Source organism: Pristis pectinata, chromosome 8 (genome assembly GCF_009764475.1).
Source record: "Pristis pectinata isolate sPriPec2 chromosome 8, sPriPec2.1.pri, whole genome shotgun sequence".
In the NCBI taxonomy this organism is placed as follows: Eukaryota; Metazoa; Chordata; class Chondrichthyes; order Rhinopristiformes; family Pristidae; genus Pristis; species Pristis pectinata.
Genome location: NC_067412.1, coordinates 27,258,850 through 27,283,087, shown reverse-complemented (window position 1 = coordinate 27,283,087; position 24,238 = coordinate 27,258,850). Strand labels below are relative to the sequence as shown.

The 24,238-nt window shown below is 39.4% G+C and overlaps 1 protein-coding gene across 4 annotated transcripts in view; it reads right to left on the bottom strand.

Moving 5' to 3' along the window:
- Positions 1 to 24,238, bottom strand: part of rnf216 (ring finger protein 216) — a 152,089-nt gene that overhangs the window by 30,736 nt on the left and 97,115 nt on the right. For all 4 annotated transcript variants that reach the window (XM_052022356.1, XM_052022353.1, XM_052022354.1 and 1 more), the window contains one exon: positions 6,688 to 6,785. In XM_052022356.1, the coding sequence (XP_051878316.1) occupies positions 6,688 to 6,785 (98 nt within the window). The remainder of the gene's footprint in view (positions 1 to 6,687; positions 6,786 to 24,238) is intronic.

Below are 24,238 nucleotides of genomic sequence, written 5' to 3'. Positions count from 1 at the left end.
CCTACCCTGGGAAAATGACTGTGACTATCTATGCCCCTCATGATTTTATAAACCTTTATAAGGTCACCCCTCAGTTTCCACAACTCCAGGGAATACAGTCCCAGCTTAACTAGTCTCTCCTTTTAAATAAAGCCCTCCAGTCCAGGCGACATCCTTGTGAACCTCTTCTGCTTTATCACATCCTTCCTAATGTACAGCGACCAGAACTGCACACAATACTCCAAGTGCGTTCTCACCAATATCTTGTACAGTTGTAACATGACGTCCCAGCTCTTGTACTCATCATTGCCCCGAACAATGAAGGCAAGAATTCCATATGCCTTCTTCACCACCCTGTCTAATTGTGTTGCTACTTTCAATGTACTTGTACCCCTAGATCTCTTTCTTCTCCCACACTTCGCAGGGCTCTGCTATTTACTGTGCAAGTCCTGTCCTGGTTAAAATACCCAAAATACATCACTTTGCATTTGCCAGAGTTAAATTCTATCTGCCATTCCTGTGCCCATTCACTCAGTTGATCTAGATCCTGTTATGACCTCGGACAACTTTCTTAGCTGTCCACTATACCACCAATCTCAGTGTTATCCACAAACGTACTAATCATGCCACCTACATTTTCATCCAAGTCATTGATACCTATGACAAACAACAGGGGATGCAGCACTGATCCCTGTGGCACATCACTGGTCACAGGCCTCCAATATAAAAACAACCCTACTACCACCAAGCCAATTTTGTATCCAAATGTCTAGCTCACCCTGGATCCCATGTGATCTAACCATCAGGACCAGCCTACCAGGCAGGACCTTGACAAAGGCCTTACCAAAGTCCATGTAGACAACATCTACCGCCCTGTCTTCATCAATCCTCTTGCTGACCTCTTCAAAAAAAAACTCAAGGTTGTGAGATACGATTTCCCACGCACAAAGCCTTGCTGACTATCCCAAATTAGTCTTTGCCTTTTCAAATGCAGGTAGATCTGCAGTTAGATCCCATCTCTCAGAATACCCTTCAACAACTTCCCCACCACTGATGTCAAGGCTCAATGGCCTGTAGTTCCCTAGCCTGTCCACCTTTATGCACTTCAAGTCTGCCTACACCTCCTCTTTCGCAATGTTGATGTACAGTATTTCAGAAAATCACTGTTCTCTTCCCTGAACTCACTAGCTTCTATGACCCCCTCCACAGTAAATATAAAGGAGGAGGATTCATTATTCAACCTATACACAATTAATGTAGGAGTCTGAAAGACTTTGCCCATTTGCCATGGCTCCACACATAGATGACCACACTGATCCTTAAGGGGACCTACTCTTTCCCTAGTTACCCTTTTGCTGTTAATATACTTATAAAATCTTTTAGGATTTTCCTTTACCTTAGCTGCCAAGGATGTTCCATGTCTCCTTTTTGCACTGCTGATTCCCTTCTTTAGTGTACTCCTACATCACTCATTCTCCTTAAGGGATTCACTTGATCCCAGCTGCCTATACCTGACATATGCCACCTTTTTTCTTGACCAGAAGCTCAATATCTTTAATCAACCATTGTTCCCCAAATCCTGCCAGCCTTGTGCTTCTCTCAAACAGGAACTGTGTATTTGCTCCACTATCGCTGGGTTGTCACATTTAGTTCCGAAAGAACCAATAATTCCCCAATTAAAAACAAATACCATCATCCTTGGTACTCCCAATTCTTATATTTTCCACTTCCACCAGAGATTCCAATCCCCCAATGATCCTTGGATACAGTCCAAGGCTGAATGTTGGTAAGGAGACCATTAATGGGTCCAAAATTAAGCTTCAGACTACATATCCGCTTGAAGATTGCCTGTTTCCATCTTGGCCTCAATCCACCGACAGCTGCAATAACCATCTCCTACAGACCCACAGAACTGCTGGACTGACAATTAAAATTACATTGGGTTCACAAATATTGTCAGGTAGAGACATCTGTTATCCTTACCCCTTCCATCCTACATGTGATTCCAGACCCAATCTGGTTGACCTCAGTTCAGGGCAAATAGAAACAAACAATAAACTTTGATACTAAAAAGATGAAGCCTTTGGGAACAAGTAAAAATCTGAAACTATCAACCAAGTTTTTACCACCTTCCAATTTGACTAATCCAATACTCTCCTGGCTGGCCAACCTTTATCCTCCATTAATAATCTCATCCAAAACTGTGGTAATTTGCACCCAGTGCTATTCACCCCTCACCTCAATGCTTGTTGATGTATTTATTCCTTTACACTTCTCCATCTCTATAACCTCCTCTAGCCCTCAAATTATCAAGGAACTCTGCACTCCTCTTATCGTGGGCTCTTTTGTACCCTCCGTTTCCACCACCTGTGTTAGTGTCCTTGACTTAAGCCATCTCTGCTCTAAGCTCAGGAAATCTTTCCTGTAAACTTCTCATTTTCATCAATGTTTTTAAGGATCTCCTTGAAAACTACCAAGTTGACCAAACATGGCCACCTGCTCTAACCCATCCTCCTTTGACTTGCTCTCGACTTTTTGTCTAACTCCTGTGAATAACTTTAGGTGGTTCTAATACATTAAAAGGAGCAATACAAATCCACATTGTTATTGCGTGTTATGAGTGACAGGTTGCACAAATTTATGTGAATGCTCAGACTGTGATGTGACAAACTAAACAACAAATTGTGTAAAGAATACATCAGGCAGCAAGAATCTCATATATAGAAAGCATCTCATCTTTCCTTTTGATCATAATATTGTGCTTAGATCTCCCATCACCCTTGCACTCCCTTACCAGTAGGTGATAAAGGCAGACTTCTTTAATGCAGGCTTTATCGACTTCAGCAAGCAATTTTGACTGACACCCCAGTACCTCTCAGGTTGATGCAAAATATCCAAAGACATAATTTTGAAGAACATCAGAATTATGGCCAAAATTTTCTTCCTTTGGGCAACATGATTTAAAACAAAGCCATATTTCAGGTAATTATCAGATTCGTTTGTAGGTCTTTGCACAAATTGGTTGCTGCATGTCCTACATGACACCAACAATATTTCATAACAGTAATGGATTCAAGGTGCTATGGGATATACCATAGCTGTGAACAATGAAAACGAATTCAAGTTTTTCCTTGCTTAACTTGTTCTGGATCTGCATTTGAGAGACAGCTCCCGATGGCTACTACTAAAGCAGTTTTACATTTCTTGGTGTCAGACTGGGATATGGTTGAACAATGTATACTGCTTTACTGAGGATGAATAGAGCAGAGATTCAAAACCTTAAAAGGTTTATGACTACATGTACCAGCTGCTCAGCTATGAAATCTTATCCTTTCCCTGTCAGGTATGACCAATCAGAAAATACAAAGCAAAAATATCCCAACTGCAAGCTCATAGGAGGGGCTGTACTGCATCCTTCACAAATTTGGCTGCCAGCAAAAATGTTAAAGTACTGGAGAGGTAGCATTTTTGTAAAATGTTCCAGATCCACTGATAAGTGAATCAACGTCCACATCCTCTCCAACACTGAGGCCTTAATTATATTCAATTGGTTCCAATGTACAGACCACATAATTTGCTAGCCTGACACCAGACTCTTGAAATGGACAACCTAGTCAGAGTTCTGTCAGGACCAGTGATTACAAGGTGGATGGGGGAAATGATTCAAGAATGTTCTCACAGTGAACTTGAGAAAGTGTAATATCTTCACTGACCTGTGGAAATCCCTGGCCCATGACCATCATAACAGTGAAGAATCATTTGAGATGGCATTAAGAATCTCATATCCATTTGTCAAGAGCACACAGAATCCCAGTGTAAACAACATCACTTCCTAAAACACTTGCCTGCCTGCCCACCCCGTTTATGGTAGCGTCTGTGGGTCCAACACTGGCTTCATCAGCCACCTCAGGACAGGTGGCAGCAAGTCACCCTTCACCTGAAGGGACTGTTTAAGAAAATATAATAAATTTCAATGAACCTGGGCTCTGGGGGAGGATTAAAAAAAAATCCTGTAATGACTCTTCCTGGAATGTGCTGGCATCGATGAAGATCAGATTACGATTCCCCAGAGTTGAACAAGTTATTATTTTGACAAATTGTTAAAAATTAGTTGTTGTTCTTAGGTACTTCCATTTTCATCAATGCTTTCAGGTGAGAAAGGGAAGTAATCAGCAAAATTACCAGAGGTGGAAAACTGATTTTATCCCATGGTGGTCCTTGACAGTGAGACCCATTCCTTTATCTAAAACTACATGGCTCTTGGGTGATAGAAGTGTCAATGTATGCCCAGGCTGATATTTTTAAGCTATTCAAAGGATGTTGATGTTACTTACAAGGCCAGCATTTCTTGTCAACCCTTAACTGCCCATGATATGGAGGAGGCAGTTAACAGTCAACCACACTTAAGGTTCAGAAGCCACATGCAAGCCAGAACAGGCAAGGATGGCAGATTTCCTTCTCTGAAGGCCATTAGTGAATAAGATGAACACACTCAGTTTTTGTTTCCCTTCTTTTTAGGAAAGGCTGCCGGTTTATTTTCCTCAGCTCCCATGATGAAATTCAAAGTTATGGCTCTGGATCAATGGTCCAAATCTCCAGCTGCTAAGACTATTAACTCAACCACCATGCTACCATAGAGCCATATGGATCAGAGTTTCCAGCTCAATATTTGGCCTATGGTGTGCAAATTGCTCGTCTGTGAAACACTCATTTGGGATATTACAACAACTTAGTAAAACTTACTCAACTTTCTCAATTTTAAACGTTTCGGAGTCAGTGAAGCATTGACTGAAATCCAGTCATTGCCATATTGAAGGGAACATAGCATTTGCCCTCAGCAAATTTCTGACAGACAGCAGATTGGAAGACCTGGTGATGCACTTTTAGTGACAGTAACTACAGAATAATATGGAACAATACATCAGGTAGAACTCCCTGCTTCTTCTTTAAACTAATTCACTGATTGTTTTACATACACCAGGTGAGGCATTGATCAAAGGTCTCATCACAAAGGCATCTCTAACTGCACAGTACTTCCTCAGTATAACACTATAGCTTCAGGCTGCAATTTTGACAAAGCTTTGGAGTGCAACTATGGTGGAGGAAGTGAATATTTAGGGTACCAGTTGAGCAAGCTGCTTTATCCTGGATGAAGTCAAGTTTCTTGAGTACTGATTCTTGAGTACTGGAACTGTGCACATCCAGTCATGTTGGTCATTCCATTATGCTCCTGATATGTGCTGTGTAAGTGGTGGAAAGGATTTGGGTTGCCAGAAGGCAGATCATTTGCCCCAGGATTGTCAGCCTCTGATCTGCTTTTAGACATATTTATGTGACTGGTCCAGCTGAGTTTCTGGTCATCAGTGGCCTCCCAAGAATATTAATGGTAGAAGCCTCAACGATGGCAAAACCATTTAATGTCCAGAGTATGTGGTTATAAGAAAATAGGAGCCGGAGTAGGCTACTTGCCCAGCTGGTCTGCCTCAGACCTCAACTCCTCTTCTATGGCAGTTTTACATAGCCTTCAATTCCCCAATCTTTCAAAAAACTTGTCTTCTTCTTCCTCCTTAAATACCCGCAGTGTTCTAACCTCCACTATCCTTTGGGGAAGGCGGGGTGGGGGGGGGGGGTGTGTAAACAGAGAATTCCAGAGATTCACCAATCTCAGAGTATATGCACCTCAGTATATGGTTTCTATGCACTTCAGTTTTAAATGAATGCCCCCTTGTCTTGAAACTGCATCCCCTCGTTTGAGATTCTCTCACTCGTGGAAAGATCGCAACATCAACCTTGTCATGCTCTTTAGTGTTTCAATAAGATCACCCTCGCTCTTCTGAACTCCAAAGAAAATAGATCTACCTTTAGCTGTTCATGATGAGACAACCCTGTCATCCCAGGACAGCCTTGAGTGCTAATATATCCCTTCTCAAGGGAGCCAAAACTATAACCAGTGCTCCACGTATGGCCTCACCAATACCCTGTATATTTGTAACAGTACCCATCTGTTTTTAAACTCCATGTAACAATAAAGACCAATATACCATTTGCCTTCTTAAGTACATGCTGCAGCTGTGTGCTAACTTGTGTTTCATGCACACCACCTAAATCACTTAGTTTCCACTCATTTCCAGTATCTCTCCATTTAGATATTAGTCACCTTTTGATTCCTCCTACTCAAGTGCATCACCTCATACATTCTTACATGAAACTACATTGGCTAAGTGGGCTAAACAATGCATTTCCTGTTGTCGAGTCCAAATACACTCATTGCAACATGCCCTCCCACCTACTTTTGTGTCAACACTTCCAGTTATATAACACTTAAGGATTCAGGAATACTCATTCTAAACTGTGTTTCTCATGTACCTCTCAACTCCATCCACCTATCACCTCCCCTCAACTGTCTTGGTGTCCTTCCTGTACAGTTCTTCATTCCTTTTTCTCCTCTGTGGTGGTCTTCCTCTCCTGCTTGGGTGCCTCTCTTTCCTTCCCTTCTGTATTTTTCTCATTCTTCTTTTTCTTCCTTTGTAACCTTAGCTGTTTCCTTTTCTGGAGAATGCTAACCAACTGATTGACTGTTAAAGGATATTCATGACAAAAGTTTACATTTCATAATAAAACAAAAATGATCAATTTCTATTCTTGCAAAAAACAAGTATTTGAATAATAAAATGCCTCATTTTACCAGCCACACAGTCAGCTACTTACAATGAAGTCCTGAACTTGATTTCATCTTTCTCGACCACCTGATCACACGACAGCCCAGCATGGTCTTTCCATAACACCTGACACTTTCTGCAACTTTCCTTGAAAAAGGAGAAGACAAGATTAAAAAACAATAACCAAGAAACAGTTGTTACAATATACCTTATACAATTATATGCTATTCCAGGAGTCAGCATTCCTTTTCCCAGGGGCTGAAAGAATCTCAAGAAACCAATTTTCTTTTGCTAACAAGCGAATGTACACACAAGGAGCATAAATGAATTAGCATCGTCATGAACAAACCTGCAAATAACTGTTAATGGACACACCTGTAATGTCTTACTGGAAGTAATTATTCAGTTTAATATAGATTCTTTGTACAATTACATCATGTCCATGCCCCTATATATAGTATTCATCTTAAGTCATTTAACAAGTTGTGCAAATACCTTCTCATTCAATTAGCTATTGCATAACTTCTTAAAGACCTATACTATGGCCTGAGAGTCTCACTGAATCCATCCACATCTTAAGCAGAATGCTAATAACACTGAGATCTACTTAGTGTGTATTGGTGTGTAATGTGTGAATTTTGCACTTCTGAAGGTTTAGAAAAGGTTTTCATCACTTAGCTCAGTGTAACTAATTCACGGGACTACTGATTGTAATATGGAATATCAATTTGGTGGTAGTTTCATTGGTGAGCCAGAAGACGAGCTCCAGTGTCAACATTTCAATTCTGAAGTGTTGAAACTTCAGAAGTTTTAGTCTTTTCATGCAGAAGGTAAACAATAATAAACAAAAAATAAACTCATTTCCTCAAGTTAATGGGGAAAAAAAAATTACAGCATTGTTTGAAAAAGAGAATGGAGTTAGAAAGTTTGCCTGCATTATATGAAGACAAGAACATGAGTAGGTTGAACTGATGTTCCACCATTCAATTAGATAATTGTTGGCCTAGTTATACACCATCTATCTGGCTTGGTTTGGAAACCACTATAGGTTTCACTTAAAATAAATACTTAGTCTTGTCTTAGACTCTTTAATTGATCTATCCACGACAGCTTTTTGGGAAGAAGAGTTCTAGATTTTCATTGCAGACACAAGAGACTGCAAATGTTAGCAAAGTATAATAAGTAATAAACCGCTAGAAGAACTCAGCAGGTCAAGCAGCATCTGTGGAGGCAAAGGGATGGTCGATGAAATAGGGTCCTGACCCAAAGCACAACCCTGCTTTACACCAGTCTGCACTAACATTGAGTCTGTCATGGACCCATTGGTTAAGAACACAGCATGCACATTATCAAGAAACAGAGTAAGGTGCAGATAAATTTCTCTTGGGAACCAAATTTGAGGATATTCCACAATGCCTTTCAAATGACAGTCAAAGGCTTTTGTCAAAAGATTTATAGCATTTGATGTTGTTCTCTGCATTTCTCTTGGAGTTGATGTGTGGTGTCTCCAGATAGATGAAATCCATATTGCAATTTTGGGAGCTGCTCGTTACTCACTGGGAGGAGGCAGCTCAGGAGTATTCTGGCATCAACACTCTCTGTAGGAGAAAGCAGGGAGACTTCCTTGTAGCCACCACAATCAGATTTGTCTTCTTTCTTGAGATGATGGTCACAATTACAGCATCTGTCAAGTCCCTGGCATGTCCCTCTCCTTCCGAAGATGGGGATGGGAGTTGTGAATTTATGCTTGAAGTTTCTCTTCACCATATTTTTGCACTTCAGCAGGGATATTATCTACACCCGAGCTTTTATTGTTTTACAACTGACAATCTTCACATCAATAAGGTGTGGTGGACTAGATTGCTTACTATGGATGGAACCAAAAACATAATCAGGATTGAAGAATTCTTTGAAGCATTCCTCCCAAAGGCCACTGATTGCCTCCCAGTCCTTGATAAATTCACCTCCACTTTTAGCTCTCAGCAGGGTGGGGATTGGGTGCCTGGTCTCAAAATGGCATTGACAGCAATAGAGAATGCATGGTTGTCAATGAACTTCTGGACCTCAGGCTCTTTCTTCCCTCCACCTGTTTTATAGGTCAATGGTTAACTGATACACCTCAGCTTTCAGATGCTTCTAGAGATTCTCTTTGAGGTGTGGTAAAGGTTCCAAGCCAAGAACTCGTGCTTGTGGTTAAATAGCTCCTGGACCTCCTGTTCATTTTCCTCAAACTAGTCCTATATTTCTTCATAGTGAAACTAAGTTGCTAATTAGATGGTATGCTGTGGCTTATGGTGGTGGTGGGGGGGCGGGGGGGGTGGGAATCGTCAAGTTCTTTGTAAGGTGCTGTCTAAGAAGAGAGTTACCATTGCAGAGTCCTGGAGCCCTTCAACATTGATTGGTGCTGGTCACTCCAACAGCCATCTGTAGCTATCATGGTGCAGATGACATAGACATCCTTACATTCTCTTGCTTGGATGAAAATACACTAACAAAATGTCAGTGCCTGGTTAAGGGTGCTGCCTTGAGGTCATGTGCTCATCTCTTCATGGAAGCAGGGCATCAATTATGATAAGACCTCACTCTAAGCATTTGGTCAGACTGACCGAATCTTTCCCTACTCCCTACAGTAATCTTTCCCTACTCCCTTCATGCTAATTATGCCTCTCCAGAGGATTGCACCTTTCCCCATTAGGTTAGAAAATTCATGTAAATAAATACTATTGACACCAACTGCTTCATCTAAATTCACCTTCAGTTTCTTTTGTAATGACCTTGAACCATGTCAAGATGCCAGATTTGATCCTGATAACTGCACAAAGAAGTGTGAGAAAATGCAGGCTAAGGTGAAAATGTAACGCAGTGATTGATTATCTACTATATGCAAAAACTTCAATGTAGAGATAAGATTCTATTATCTGTGAGAAGGCATCGCAGATAGTTGTGACACATAAATGTTTGTCCCTGACCTAATTGACATTTGAGATATTGCTTTACATATGATATTATGATTGAAATAATATAAAGCTATCGCCAATGTAGATCAGAATTTGAAGAATCCAATTCATTGGTCTAGTTGAGTTCAGAGTCCAGGAAGATATTAACACAATGTGATGCAACACAAATAATTGCATAAATTGTGGTTCTTAAGCAACCTTTTATTACAAATCCAAATTGCCGATACTTTGAATATTAATCTTTAAAATTTAGTCATTCCCTTGTGTTGGGAGTTCATGAGGGAGGACTAAACATGCAAAACATGGGCTATGGTCTTCCTTCCTAATTACCATACGGTAACTGACATTGGAATAGCATAAACTGGACCAGGAGCAACTATGTACAGGATCAGATTCACTTGGGCAATAAGCCTGTCCAGTATACGTGATCAAAATGTTTGAGGAAACATTCCTCTCCCCTCCTCCCCCCCCCACAACCACCAAGAAAAATTAAAGAAACTAAATCCCTTACACCAATAGAGTTTATATCTTAAATGTAAAATTATGTATAACATGCAATTTTTCTGATTATTCTCAATATCACAACAGAACAATTCCTTAATCCTGGGCTTACTACTCATTTCCTTTTTCACTTGCACACCACGGCTATATCATCCTCCATCTACGGGATACACTTTACTACCTCAGTAATTTCACTTTGCCAATGCTTCATCAATAAGGGTACACGCAACAATGCTACAGCATCACAACCTGAACTCATTCCTTGAAGTTACACATCATCCTGACTTGGATATACCTCAATGTTTCCTCAACAGCACACAGTCTGAGGTTTTCTACTTTTAACACAATTGGAAAGACATCCGACTGGAAGGACTGCAACAACTGAAGACTGGGTATCCACCACCATCTCCTTGGATTACTAGGAATCAGCAATAAATGCACCTTGCTTGCAGTCTCCATTGTTGAAGCTTTACAGATCCTATTTCGTGTATAATCAGAGCACATCACCCACTTTTGACATACTCCTCCGAACCAGACCAGAAAAAGCAGTACTGTCTACACTGCGAGATAAAATATGAACTCCAAATTTGACAGACATCTGATAATACCAGGAACCAGAAAAGAAATATTTTACTTCAATTATTCTGATAAAATGCTAAATTTTTGGGAAAAATGGCATTTTTTTGTAGCTGGCAATGTATTCATTCAGAAGGAAATTAGAATACTTTATATGATGAAAACATTAACTCTTGAAAATAGTTTTATTACTTTCTATTTCACTTGAATGAGTATATTCAAGTCCAGGGCTAGGATCATGCAGGAGAGAGGCCTAAAGATAGGGAAATAATGGGGATTTAAAATAAAATTGAGGCTGGTCAATAGTTGGATCAATGACAGGCAGAGGTCCAGTTGTTAGGGAAGACGAAACTTTCCCCAAGTAGAGTGAAGGAGGAGAGAGCTATCAGAAAAGCTATTAGAAAAGTTTTATTTAAAGTAGATAATTCACCAGGACAAGAAGAGATGCCCCCAAGGATTTTGAGGGAGATGTGGGAGAAAATGACAGAGGCCATCATCAATGCTCTTTGGAGTGGGGTAGGTACTACAGAGTTTCTGTGGGAGATACAACACCTGTTCTTTCACCTCTTCCCTTTCCACCATCTAGGTGAAGCAGCAATTCGCCTGTACTTCTTTCCAATCTATTGTACTCCATTCACTGTTCACAATGTTATGTCCTATACACTGGAGGAACGAAACACTGCCACATGACATGCTTATCAGAGCTGAAGCACATGCCTGGAAAGGGAGACTGAGAACATGGATATGATGTTGGCTAAGTAAAAGACAACAGAGGACTGTGGTGAACAGTTGTTTTGGATTGAAGGAAGGTGAATAGTGATTGACAACAATTGATTTGTGATAACACATGACTGTGTAAAAATAGATTTCCTTAAAATTCCTGTAAAAATCATGGGATACATTCTTTCATTTAAGGTCATGGAATCCATTTTGAAAATTTCCCATTTTTGGATCACAGCTCAAGACAGAAACCTCAACAAAGCAGCAGCTATTTGTTTTTATTTGCCTACCCCAAAGGTTCAGTTCCTGATTTGAAGACTGATTCAGCAGAGCTTTAATTAATCACTGGAGCAGAAAAGAATCAGGGAATGTCTTGTGGAAATGGCACACAAAACCACACCTGCTAAGTGGACGCACAGCAGTAAAAACACTGCTTTACAGCAGTGACTGAGCAAACCCTAGTGGTGGAAGACGATTCATGCTTCCAAATCATTCTGCTTCAGTGAAACAATAAAGACCATTGTCAGTTCTAAAATACTTATGAAAATATTGCCAAAAATATATTTTTAGTCCAAGATAAAATTTGAGATAAATGACGTTGAATTTTGACCAATTTTCTTTCATCTTTGACTCATCTTCTTTATTAAAATAATTTAGTTTGGCTCTTTCTTCAAAGCTGCCTCCTGGTCAAGGGATGGGAACAAGGAGAAATAATTCTCTGGCAGTAGGTGGAAAGCTTGTATTCCAAGGCAAGCAAGATGACTATTCTATCTTAATTATTTGTTTTAGACAATACTAATGAACTGAAACAGAGCTTATTTCTTAAATACTGCAACTACTTTATTTTAATGATGTATTTAAATGTCAGGATGGCCTTTTGAAGGCCTCTGCAGTATAGCCTCCAATGTAAGTGGGCCTGTGATCTCCAGACTGGCTAGGGACCAGGTGACTCCAATCCACTTTTCCCCAAGTAGTTACAAAGCTAACAGTTTATGCACATCTACAGAAATAGGTTCATCACCAATTTAGTTAAAAAGTGTAATGTTTCTGTGAAGATCCTTGCTTCATTTTCACATTCTTCACTGTCCTTAATGAACACAAATTTAATCTCAATCCCACATTACCTAGCTTTGTGTTTACTTTCCGACCCCCTGTAATTCAGTTCTGTTCACCACCTATTTGCAAGGCAGCAATTATTGTGCAACTCTGTAGGTGTGGACTGCTGGTCTTCATGTGCCAGCCTACACAATTAAGATATTTAAGTACAAACAGTTTCATTACCCATCTCAGATCAGTTATCATGTGACGGCCACACAATGGCACTTCCCAGAGGAGCTCAAACAGCAATTCGGAAAGGAACCCTGGATGATTCTTCCCCTTGATGAAAAACACTATGATGCTAGAGAAACTCAACAGGCCAGGCAGCATCCGTGGAGAAAAGCAGGCAGTCAACATTTTGGGCCAGGAACCCTCCTCCTCCTCCCTTCTTTGTTCAAGCATGCCTGCAATCTACTGATGTAGTTAGCTGCTACAGTAGCTAAAATTAGCCAATTCAGCAACATTAATCTTTGTTCTCGTCTCGTGTTACAGTATCATAGCATACAGTGCAGAAGCCTCACTGACCCACTGTGGAACATGTTCAAAATGGATTTCAGGGCACCCTTGTGCAGTGTGTACAGTTTGTCAGGCCAAGTCAAAGTCATTAAATGGTTTAAAATACTGTCATGTTTGTCATTCCAAAAAGCATGCAGCATTACATGTATTTAAATGAAATTGCAATCTACTTAGGTTACTGTAGATCTCATTACTATCATCTCTGTTTAATGGACACATATCTCTAGTAACAAGTAACACTACCTTTAAGATATTTCAATTCTGAATTATTGTGTAACAGAGCATTAGGCTCTGCAGTGATTTCACTATTTGGCACCATTCAAAATCAGTAAAATGAAGCTTGGTCAAATGTGAAATCCATATAATACACTGAAACAAATACTCAAGAATACACTAACTAGAGGATCGCAATATTGCGATGCTCTCAAAAACTTAGAGCTTGGATTCAAAAGTAGTCCTCCAAAAGACCTTTTCTTATGATGACAATAAATAACGTTTGCAGCAATAATCACATTGAGTTCTCCTTTAGCTACCAGGTTATAAGATCAAGTGAAGCATGTAAATAACAACTTTTTAAGAAGTTCACTCCATGTCTTTAAAAGAAAAGACCCTTGACTTGTGAGATGAAAAAATACACATTTGGAAAGGACTACATAAGAAATGCATCTAAAAAGGGGAAAAACAGAACTTTCATCGCAATAATGATGGTTCAATCATCTTCAAAGAGAACCGAACACAAATCTCAAAAATTATTAATCAATTTATAGTTGATGACTGACTTTAGACTGCATTATCATTCTAAATTTTAAAATTAATTTCAGAGTTGCTGTACAATTTGCCAAGATCCTTCTACAGTGGAAACAAGTATTTGCTGTGCTAACGCAGTTAACAAACTGAGCATATCTGCCAACTGGGTAAAAACTGCATTCTCTATTTATACAGATACTAAAAATAGCCTGCATGTTCCAACCTTGCCCACCAGTTCTATGACCAATTATTGTGGGCAGAAACTATGATGTTTTACACCTTTGAAATCAGGTTGTCTGAAAGGTTCCTTCTGACTAAGCCGTTCATTAAAAAAGATTGTCAATGCCATGTGCTGTGCAGACTTAAGGTGTGTTACAGACCATGTATTCAAATAAAGTAATTTGTTTGATCTCAGTCATGAAAATGATGTGTGCAGCTATACACAACTTTACAAATACATACAAATGGAACAACACACGAGCAACAGCTATATACAATAAATGGTAGAGGTAATGTAAAGGGTTTACCCAATCTATACCTCCTTTAGTATCCTCATTAAAATCTACCACTCTGACCAACTTCTTATGCAACCTTCCAAATGTCTCTTTTGGCTTGATGCCCATTTTTAACAAATGACTTGGTATGCTTTTATGTTAAGGGCACTAAAAGAAATAAAGTTACCCTTCCAGTTGTACGATATAGCATGTGTGAATTTCCATTGCCACACATAAAATGACACAACTGACATTCTGACACTCAAAATTGAAAATGAATTATCTGAGGATCATACTGTGAGTGCGATCAAGTGGCACTTCTGAAACTAGACCGGGATGTGTTATCCATTATTAAATCAAAAACAAATATTGTTGACTGCAATACTTATTGAACTCAATAATACTTGGCCAGCAGATGACATTCACATGAATGAACAACAATCCCAAAACAACAAACAAGCTATTTGGTTCTCAGTTACCAATAGAAGTATAATTAAAAGAAATCTTATATTTATCTAGTCCCTCAGCAGATCTCTCTTGTGGATGTAAAAGATCCCATGGCATTTTGACAGGCAACAGGGGAATCCTGGCCCTCTACTAACATGACTAAAACCAGATGCTATCTTCATGTTTGTCTGTAGGAGCCTACTGTGTGTAAATTAGCTGCTGAATTTCCAACAATGGCTACTGTACTTCAAAAGCGCTTCGCTGGCTGTGAGGTGCTGTGGAATATTGGGGACCAGAAAAGCTGCCACAAAAATACACTTTTGATTTTCAGTCAAATTTCAAAACGTGCCACATGTAATATCTTACTTCAAGTACTGAAAAATGTAGCCATTCCATGTACATTGACATTCAAACATCTGCAGGAATCTGATGGCAAAAAGACAACTGGAAGAATGACAAATCATCTTTTGAGCAGTGATGTAGAATTTGATGTTCAATCAATCAGATATCTTTATTAGTCACATGTACATCAAAACACACAGTGAAATACATCTTGTGTAGAATATTCTGAGGGCAGCCTGCAAGTGTTGCCACACTTCCGGTGCCAACATAGAATGCCCACAACTTCCTAACCTGTACGTCTTTGGAACGTGGGAGGAAACCGGAGCACCTGGAGGAAACCCATGCAGACACTGGGAGAACGTACAAACTCCTTACAGACAGTGGCCGGAATTGAACCCGGGTCGCTGGCGCTATAATAGCATTATGTTAACTGCTACACTACTGTGCCTGAATCACTGAAACATGGATAGGGCCTAAGTTTAATGACTCAGCAAATCAATGCCATGCAGCACTTAGCCACGCTTTGCCTGCCTTGATTATATGCTCAAGTCCTGAATGAGGAGAAAATACCAAGGTTTAAAACTGAGCCAAGCTAAACAGTTTACGAAAAGAAACCAGATGAACCACAACTGTTTTTCTGTTTTGTCAAACTTTTGATAGTAAAATGTGAATCAGGAAAGCATACAAGAGCAATGCTAGCCAAATGCCTCTTGCATCAAGTTCTCCATTCCAAAGATCATACTGTAGATACTGCCTATATTCATGGATACGAAACAAAGTTAAATGGATTTCCAAGTAGCATAGCTGATTAAACAGTCAGTCTTCTCTGGAAGTTACAGCTGAATCAAATATGGGATATATTTATTACCTTTAAGCAGCAATAAAAAAAATTTCCCATAATGGCCATCAAGATTTAACATCATAAATTGAAATTCAAATCCTAAATGGTGTGGGAATCAGAAATAATATCATTGGTATTGTATTTGTGATTGTGCAAGTGCGAGTATAACCATAGGCATGTGAGTAAGTCATTCACTTGAGGTTGCATTGTTCAGAGTGTGTTAAAACAAAGTTTTATTTGGCTTTTAGATCAAGTGCAGGCGCATTTGGCAAACTATCCTCCTTTCATGACTTTGTGTTGTATCTGATGTGCTTAAAGCCAAGACTACGTACCCAACGTTCATTGAAACACCATTTTGTGACACAAGTAACCGAGGAAATAAATAAGTGCACATATGTCACATTGTTGCATGTGTTTTTAAATGTCTTTTGTACATAATTTAAGAGTAGTTCTGTACCAGATAGATACCATTAAAATCCTTCTTAACAACAGCAAACAAAAGTAGCAGTCTGTCAACAGGGAAAAAATGTTAATGACCAGTGATGTCTAAAAACAATTATATGCCATCAAGGCAGACACAAGGCACTTGGCAGTTAAAGACTCAATATACATACTGAAACAGATTTTTACCCATTTTAAAAAGCTACTAATGATGCCTTGTTAGACTAGATCTTCAATTATAATGACAGTATTTACCAACCAGTTGAAATACTTCACACAGAGAGAAAAAAATACTCTTTTACCTTCGATTTGCAGTTGGTGGACTGGGGACTGGATCCTAATTCCACATCACAAAAGGGCTGGAACATTAGTTGATTGCTTGTGACAAGACTTGTGTCACAATTAAGGGATGCCCTAATGGAAAGCCAAATGGTTCTTTCTGAAAGGAGGCTTTACTAGGAGAGTGCAGGGGAAGAGGGCAGTGTGTTGTATTCTGGGTCACAGCACTGAATGGAGCATTAAGTGACTTGAGCAATTAAGATTAACAATAATGCAACCTTTCCAAGTGTCATGCAAGAATGGCCATCTTCTGCACTGGCTTTATGCACATAGATCTGCTGACATGGGTCCTGTGTTATCAACTACAACCATAAGGTTATCCACCTGTAAAACTCAGTTTTTTTTCTCACCACCAACCCGATTTGCTGGGCATTTCCAACAGCTCTGACCTGCACGTCACAGCTTTTACACGTCCCTTTGTTTGTTTTCATTCTCACTAACTGCCCTTATTTATCACTCAATAATATGGCTACATCAACATCTTTTCACCACAGCAATCCTGGGTTCACCTCATCAGGATGTTCATTTTATTCCACCAATACCTCTCCCATCTTCTTTACAACTCAGAATAGTTTGTTTTCTCGCTTTCCTGGTTTTGATGGAGTGTCTCAGATCTGAAATGCTAACTCTGTTTCTCTATCCACAGGTGCTGCCTGATCTACTCAGTGTTGAGCATGCAAAGTTTTGATTTGACAACCACAAAGTAAACTTACCGGATTTACCACAAGGGTTCAGGGGTTTGGAACTGTACCTGACATCACAAGATAACTGTCAGAAACAAGGACAAAATAAACTTCAAATGCTCTGGGTTTGGGTAGTCTCTCTCCACCTGCCCCACCATCTACCTTACTCTATAATCTTTCTTCATTCATTGAAAACATTGTGGTGGTGTGCACATGAACATTGGTTGAGCCAACAGATCTCTCTCATGCTCAGTATTTTTAGAGTGATGGGCCATCAAAAATGGTAGAATTTAAACAGTGTAGCCACATCGGATGAGGAGGGTTCTCTTTTAGGACTAATTCCATGTTCGTTCAACAAAATGAGAAAAAGACAATGTAATCTCTGCAATTTGTTTCATATTTGCAACGTACGAAGCAATGTGCAAAAGGAGATTTATCATTTCATGCTTTCATGATGAAAAACATCTTTAAAATATTGCACAACTTATATGCATTGCCAGCTATTCAACTATGATAGGCACATTTGATTTGTAATATTAGAACTACCACAGGAAATCTATACATAGGTTTATTGCCTTTCATAGTGCTACTCTAAAATGTATTATTGAAACAGTGAAAAGATAATGTATAAAAGATAGTCCAAAAAGATAATACATATACAGCAACTGCCAGTGAAAACAAATCATGAGATGCAAACCACACACAAAAAACACTCCCTCTGTAACTGGATCCTTGACTTTCTAACAAGCAGATCACAATCAGTGAGGATAAACAGCAATACCTCCGGCACGATTATTCTCAACACTGGTGCCCCACAAGGCTGTGTCCTCAGCCCTCTACTCTACTCCCTATATACTCACGACTGTGTGGCCAGATTCTGCTCTAACTCCATCTACAAGTTTGCAGATGATACCACCGTTGTAGGCTGTATCTCAAACAGCGTTGAGTCAGAGTACAGGAAGGAGATAGGGAGCTTAGTGGAATGGTGTCATGACAACAGCCTTTCCCTCAATGTCAACAAAACAAAAGAGATGGTCATTGACTTCAGGAAAGGGGGTGGTGTACATGCACCCATCTACATCAATGGTGCTGAGGTTGAGAGCTCCAAGTTCCTGGGAGTGAACATCACCAACAGCCTGTCCTGGTCAAATCACGTAGATGCCACAGCCAAGAAAGCTCACCAGTGTCTCTACTTCCTCAGGAGGCTAAAGAAATTTGGTTGGTCCCCTTTGACTCTCACCAACTTTTACCGATGCACCACAGAAAGCATCTTATCTGGATGTATCATGGCTTGGTATGGCAACTGCTCTGCCCAGGACCGCAAGCAGCTCCAGAGAGTTGTGGACACAGCCCAGCACATCACGGACACCAGACTCCCCTCCTCGGACTCTCGTCTTTACCTCTCGTTGTCTTGGTGTAGCAGCCAGCATAATCAAAGACCCCACCCACGACATTCTCTCTCCTCTTCCATCAGGTAGAAGATACAGATGCCTGAGGGCACGTACCACCGGACTTGACAGCTTCTACCCCACTGTGATAAGACTATTGAATGCTTCCTTTATACAATGAGATGGACTATGACCTCACGTCACTTGTTGTGACCTTGCACTTTATTACACTGCACTCTCTGTAGCTGTGACACCTTACTCTGTAGTGTTACTGTTTTTATCTGCACTACATCAATGCACTTTGTACTAACTCAATGTAACGGCACTGTGTAATGAATTGACCTGTACGATCGGTTTGTAAGACAAGCTTTTCACTGCACCTTGGTATAAGTGACAATAATAAACCAAATACCAAAAAAAAAATCAAATCAACCACAGTTAAAAGCATGGATTTAACAGAGCATTTAATTTATACATTAGACAATATCTAATTTGGAACTAAACATTATAAAAAGTTAACTTGTTAGTGAGACAAATGGGGAAAATAACCTCTGTATATTTTTCACTTTGGTTATGATTTCAAAACACTTTCCTTGAGCAATCAGCTGCTTCCAATTCATTCAAAAAAATAAAAGTACACTTCCATTGCTTTTTGCTCCTGACAACTTCTGTTAGCATTTTCTAACAAGTAAAATAAATGCAAACATTTTAATTTAGCAGAGCAGAACCAAAGCCACTGAAGGATAATTTTGAAGCTTGCTTATGAACACTTTTTTAATCTAATCCAATGTAGCTCAGTTATTGCATCCCACAAAAAGAAATGAAGTGGTCCATGAGGTAAACCAACATTGTTGTGGGCTAGAATTCAGACAGCAGAGTTTTGGATGTAATCCAGATGGTGGAGAATAATAAGTCAGACAGGAACCATCAGGTTAGGTGGTGACAAAAGTAATATGGGTCTTGGTCGAGGAAGAGCAAGACTAGCTTAACAATAGAAGGAACATGAGATTAAAAAAAGCTCTATTTATGGTCATTTAGGACACAGAGTTTGACAACAGTTATCTTAATAAGGTGGGTAGAATTTGATCAAGGGAATTGGGTACGTGGTGGGATCAAAAGGTGATGGCTTTAATATTCTAAATTCAAAACTTTAATTTCACCCATCGAGAGAACTAATTGATAGGAGAGAGCAGGATACCACTTACATAAATGTGGAAATCAGATACCATGGCCTTGGATAATGTCACCGAACTGAATACATCAAGCATGAAGATTAGGAAGGGAAGCCAGCAGGGTCCCTTGAGATTGGAGGTAACAGCGCAGAGTCATGAGGAAAAGCTAGTATGTCTTTTGCTTTGTCTGCATTGGTAAGCAAGAGTAGTCTCATTCACTTGGAAAAGAAAGGTGTTGGCAGAAGATGGCATGGTCAACCAAGGCCACAGACAGGTGCAAGGAGCAGAGATTGAGAATACACTGACAGTCATAAAAGATGTGAAAAGGAAGAAACATTGTTGAAAACGTTCAAACATGCAATTGTGGGAAAGAGGAGTACAATGTGTGAGGACGACATGGAAGGTGGTTGAACATGGTATGATGGTTTTCAGGTGTAGAGGAGCTGAGCAGTGTTTTAGGAGGGGAATGATGATACCAGATTTGCACAACAGTAGGGAATTTGGGCAAGAGAAGGGGATTTGGGGAGGGGTGGGGAGTATGGGGAGGGAAGGAAGGTGGAGGTGGAGACCAGGACCTTGAGAGACAAACAAATAAGGTCAGCATGAATGGCAGACTTGTCTGACTCTCCACTAATCTCTCATCTGAAGTCACAAAAACTCAATAATAGTGTGGACAAAAATTAGCAACTGCATATATTAGGAATAAAGCAATCTTTCTTGCAAGTCCTTTGGCTGTACTTAATTAAGATTTAAATGTATAATCAGTTAAATACATCTCCATCAGGAAGAGGACATAAGAGGAAGAGATTTTCAGATGCGATACATATTGAAAGATGTGAATAATAAAAATTAAAAAGAGGCTTTTTACGTATATTATCCCAGTCATTATGCATTATAATGCATGATTCAACCTTTGATCAAATTTGAGCTATCCAGTCTTGACCATGAAATATTTCAAAGCCATTCTGTAAACTCCAAAAATCTATCGTCAACTGAACTCCATTTTCATTATAACCAGGCAGAACACTGTTGTTTTGCTCCATATCCAAGTACTGTTCATTCACTAAATCCCTGAAGCTATTGGAATTACCACCAATACTGAACTTTTCCCAACTAACAATAAGTATGACACCAATTTTAATGCTTGTGAAACCATTGTGGAAATCTGTAATTTTATCCATAGTGCCTTTTCTCATACTGCTTCATAGTTTCATGAGTAAAAATGGTCAATCTGGTTCTACCCATATCAAAATTAAAATGGCAGCATTATATAATGAATATTGTTTGAGTCTTACGTCATTTCAAAGAGGAATTTGGATAGCCCATCAAAATGTCAGCTCAGTTATAGCTACTAATTCAGTCCGGTTTTAGGCTAAATTCAGTAATGTGGTCACAAGTCAAGGCAAGAAGCAAAATGTGTGACCACATTTTGCTTCTTACCTTGATAACAATATTACAGTAATGAGGATGGCTATGATTCATATTTTCTTCACTTTTTTGGTAAGGTCAAAAGGATATTTGATCAAACAAAAGATCTTACCATTTTTCATATGGCTTTGGAATGAATGTCATGAGCAGAAGTTTCCAGGTAAGTGCCAGAATCCATATTTTGCATTTAACACTCAATTAATAGAAGTGCTTCTTGTGCTAGGGGGAAGAAATAATCTTGCCAATTTTCTCTACCATGCTCTGAAAAGCATTATAACTTTTGCGAAATGGTCCCACTGGCATTGTGCACCATCTACACATTTTTCAAGTGATCACAATATACGAGGGTAGATAGTTTCAGAGATACCCACTATATCATACCCTCACTCCAATGTTCATTCAAGTTTAACAAGGGCAGTTACTGTAAAACAAATTATGAGCAGGAACCAGCATCAGTCTTCCCTCCCTGCTCCAAGTTCCTCCAGAAATCAGAATTTAATTCTGCCCCGTTCTTACTCGTCTAGGACAGAATCCAGATTGAATCTCAAACATCTCTTGTTTGGCTTGAAGGCTCCTTGAATAAACTGTTTGAAGTCTTTGATCAATTTTTCATTTTTTAAAATATTTCATTAAACGACCCACCCACCCGGGACATTCTCTCTTCTCTCCTCTTCCATCGGGTAGAAGATACAGAAGCCCGAGGGCACATAGCACCAGACTTAAGGACAGCTGCTACCCCACTGTGATAAGACTATTGAACAGTTCCTTTATACAATGAGATGGACTCTGACCTCACGATCTACCTTATTGTGACCTTACACCTTATTGCACTGCACTCTCTCTGTAGCTGTGACACTTTACTCTGTACTGTTATTGTTTTTAACTGTACTACATCAATGCACTCTGTACTATCTCAGTGTAACTGCACTGTGTAATGAATTGACCTGTACAATCAGTATGCAAGACAAGTTTTTCACTGTACCTCTGTACAAGTGACAATAATAAACCAATACCCTCCATATATGTGCATTTTGGATGTACCTATATATAAAGCACTACATTTGCCCGTTTTAACCCAGGCCTATAATGGTAGGTGTCTAACTCTTAGGTCTGATGCAATATTGTGCGTTGCTTCTAAGCACAAGAAATGATGCACACTGTAACACAGTGAAATCCCAGCAGGATTTTTTTGGATGGGCAAGGTGGTTCATTTCCCAATTTGATGCATTATTGGTCAGGTTTCAATCCAGGAAAAACAGAAAAAGGGAGTTGTGCAGAAAAGGCAAAATATAAAAACATGAGCAGGGAATGGGAACCAGAGACACAGGCTTGGTGCTTATGAAAGATGAGTGGAGCAAGATGGTAGCATAGTCCTTCAGACTTCACCAGATGTATGACATCCCTCATCCATTCCATCCCATTCTTAAGATGGTAAACCCTAGCACATTCACTTGTAAATCAACTCAATGAAAAAGATAATGATTCATCCCCACATCTGATTTTATCTATTTTGTGGTAATTATCTGTTTATATGGGTTAATTTCAATTGAGCTGCACATTCAATTTAAAATTTCTCTTCCTAAATCATCTGGAATTTACAAACAGCTTTAGGTCAACATCATTGCACATACATTAACTGAATATAACCAAAAAAATGAGAAAATGATAAAAGCCCTCTGAGTTCAAACAAAGGCCGGAACTCAAACTGTTAGTGAGAATTACATTTTCTCTGGCTAACAGCTCAGCATAAATGCACTCTGCTGGTGACAGCTGGCGTTTTCTGATTGTACACAGTTAATGTGCTAGGTCATGTGACAGCTCTAGTGAAGGACGAAGGTCAAATTCTCAGCTCCTGTTGGTCACAGAATAAAAGGCATACCTATAAACATGTGGAAGGTTGCCAGAGCTAACATTATTGCCAACAACAAAGACTGTTGTTAAGTTTGTTTATTTTATGAAGAGCTACAGTGGATAAGATAATCAGCTTTGGCAATGACAATTTTTCTTCATGTAATAACACAGGCAAATGGCTGTATTTTTTCAGAAAAACAATGCCATCAGTATTCTTAATACAGTTTCACCCTTGTGTATATCCCATTATTTTTATTATGGTGAATGACTTCATACAGGTAACAGTCATGTATGACCTTCAATAATCCTCAGTGGGAAGATATTTTGAATAAAAGATATCTGACTCAAACATCTCTTAGCCAACACCCACTTTTGGTAGTATCAATTGGCATAGCATCAATTGGCAACAATGCATGTAAACCTTGACTAATTTTACCCTCTAGACTTACGTATATGCCAAGAGCAGTATTCTAGGTTTGCCCATGTGTCTTCAGGAACTTAAGATACAATTCAAGGACCCAACTGTGTGAAACTTGGGAGAAACATCCCAGAAGCATTGAAAGAGTTGTGTTTTTTTTCCCCTTAGTTTTCATTTTCATTTTTTTATGTTAAAATTAGTTAACGTGGGAAAGGGCCTGTGTGATTGGATAATTCTTGACCAATCAGATAAAGCAGTGTCAAACTTTCCAGTTAGACCAGGGAAATTTTGTGGTATAAAAATGAGCATATCTGATGACAATAGCACCAGCGCAAGAACTCCAGAAATGGCAACCATGGTGGAGCAGCATTGAGGACAACGAGAGCACCCAACTACTGCCATGGGTACAATATGCCGAACTAAGACACAGAATCAAATGGAGTTCTTTCTGGTGTGCGTGACTTGCCACTGAAGTGTATTTATCCATTAACTAATATATTTGCAATGAGATGTACATCATAGAAGAATATAATAAGTGAACAACTTAGTTTAGAATTTGTATTCCTACTTAATGAGAATGCTTGAATTCCAATGAACCTTGCTGCAAATGAACTTAAACACATATTTTTCTTGCCAATTAA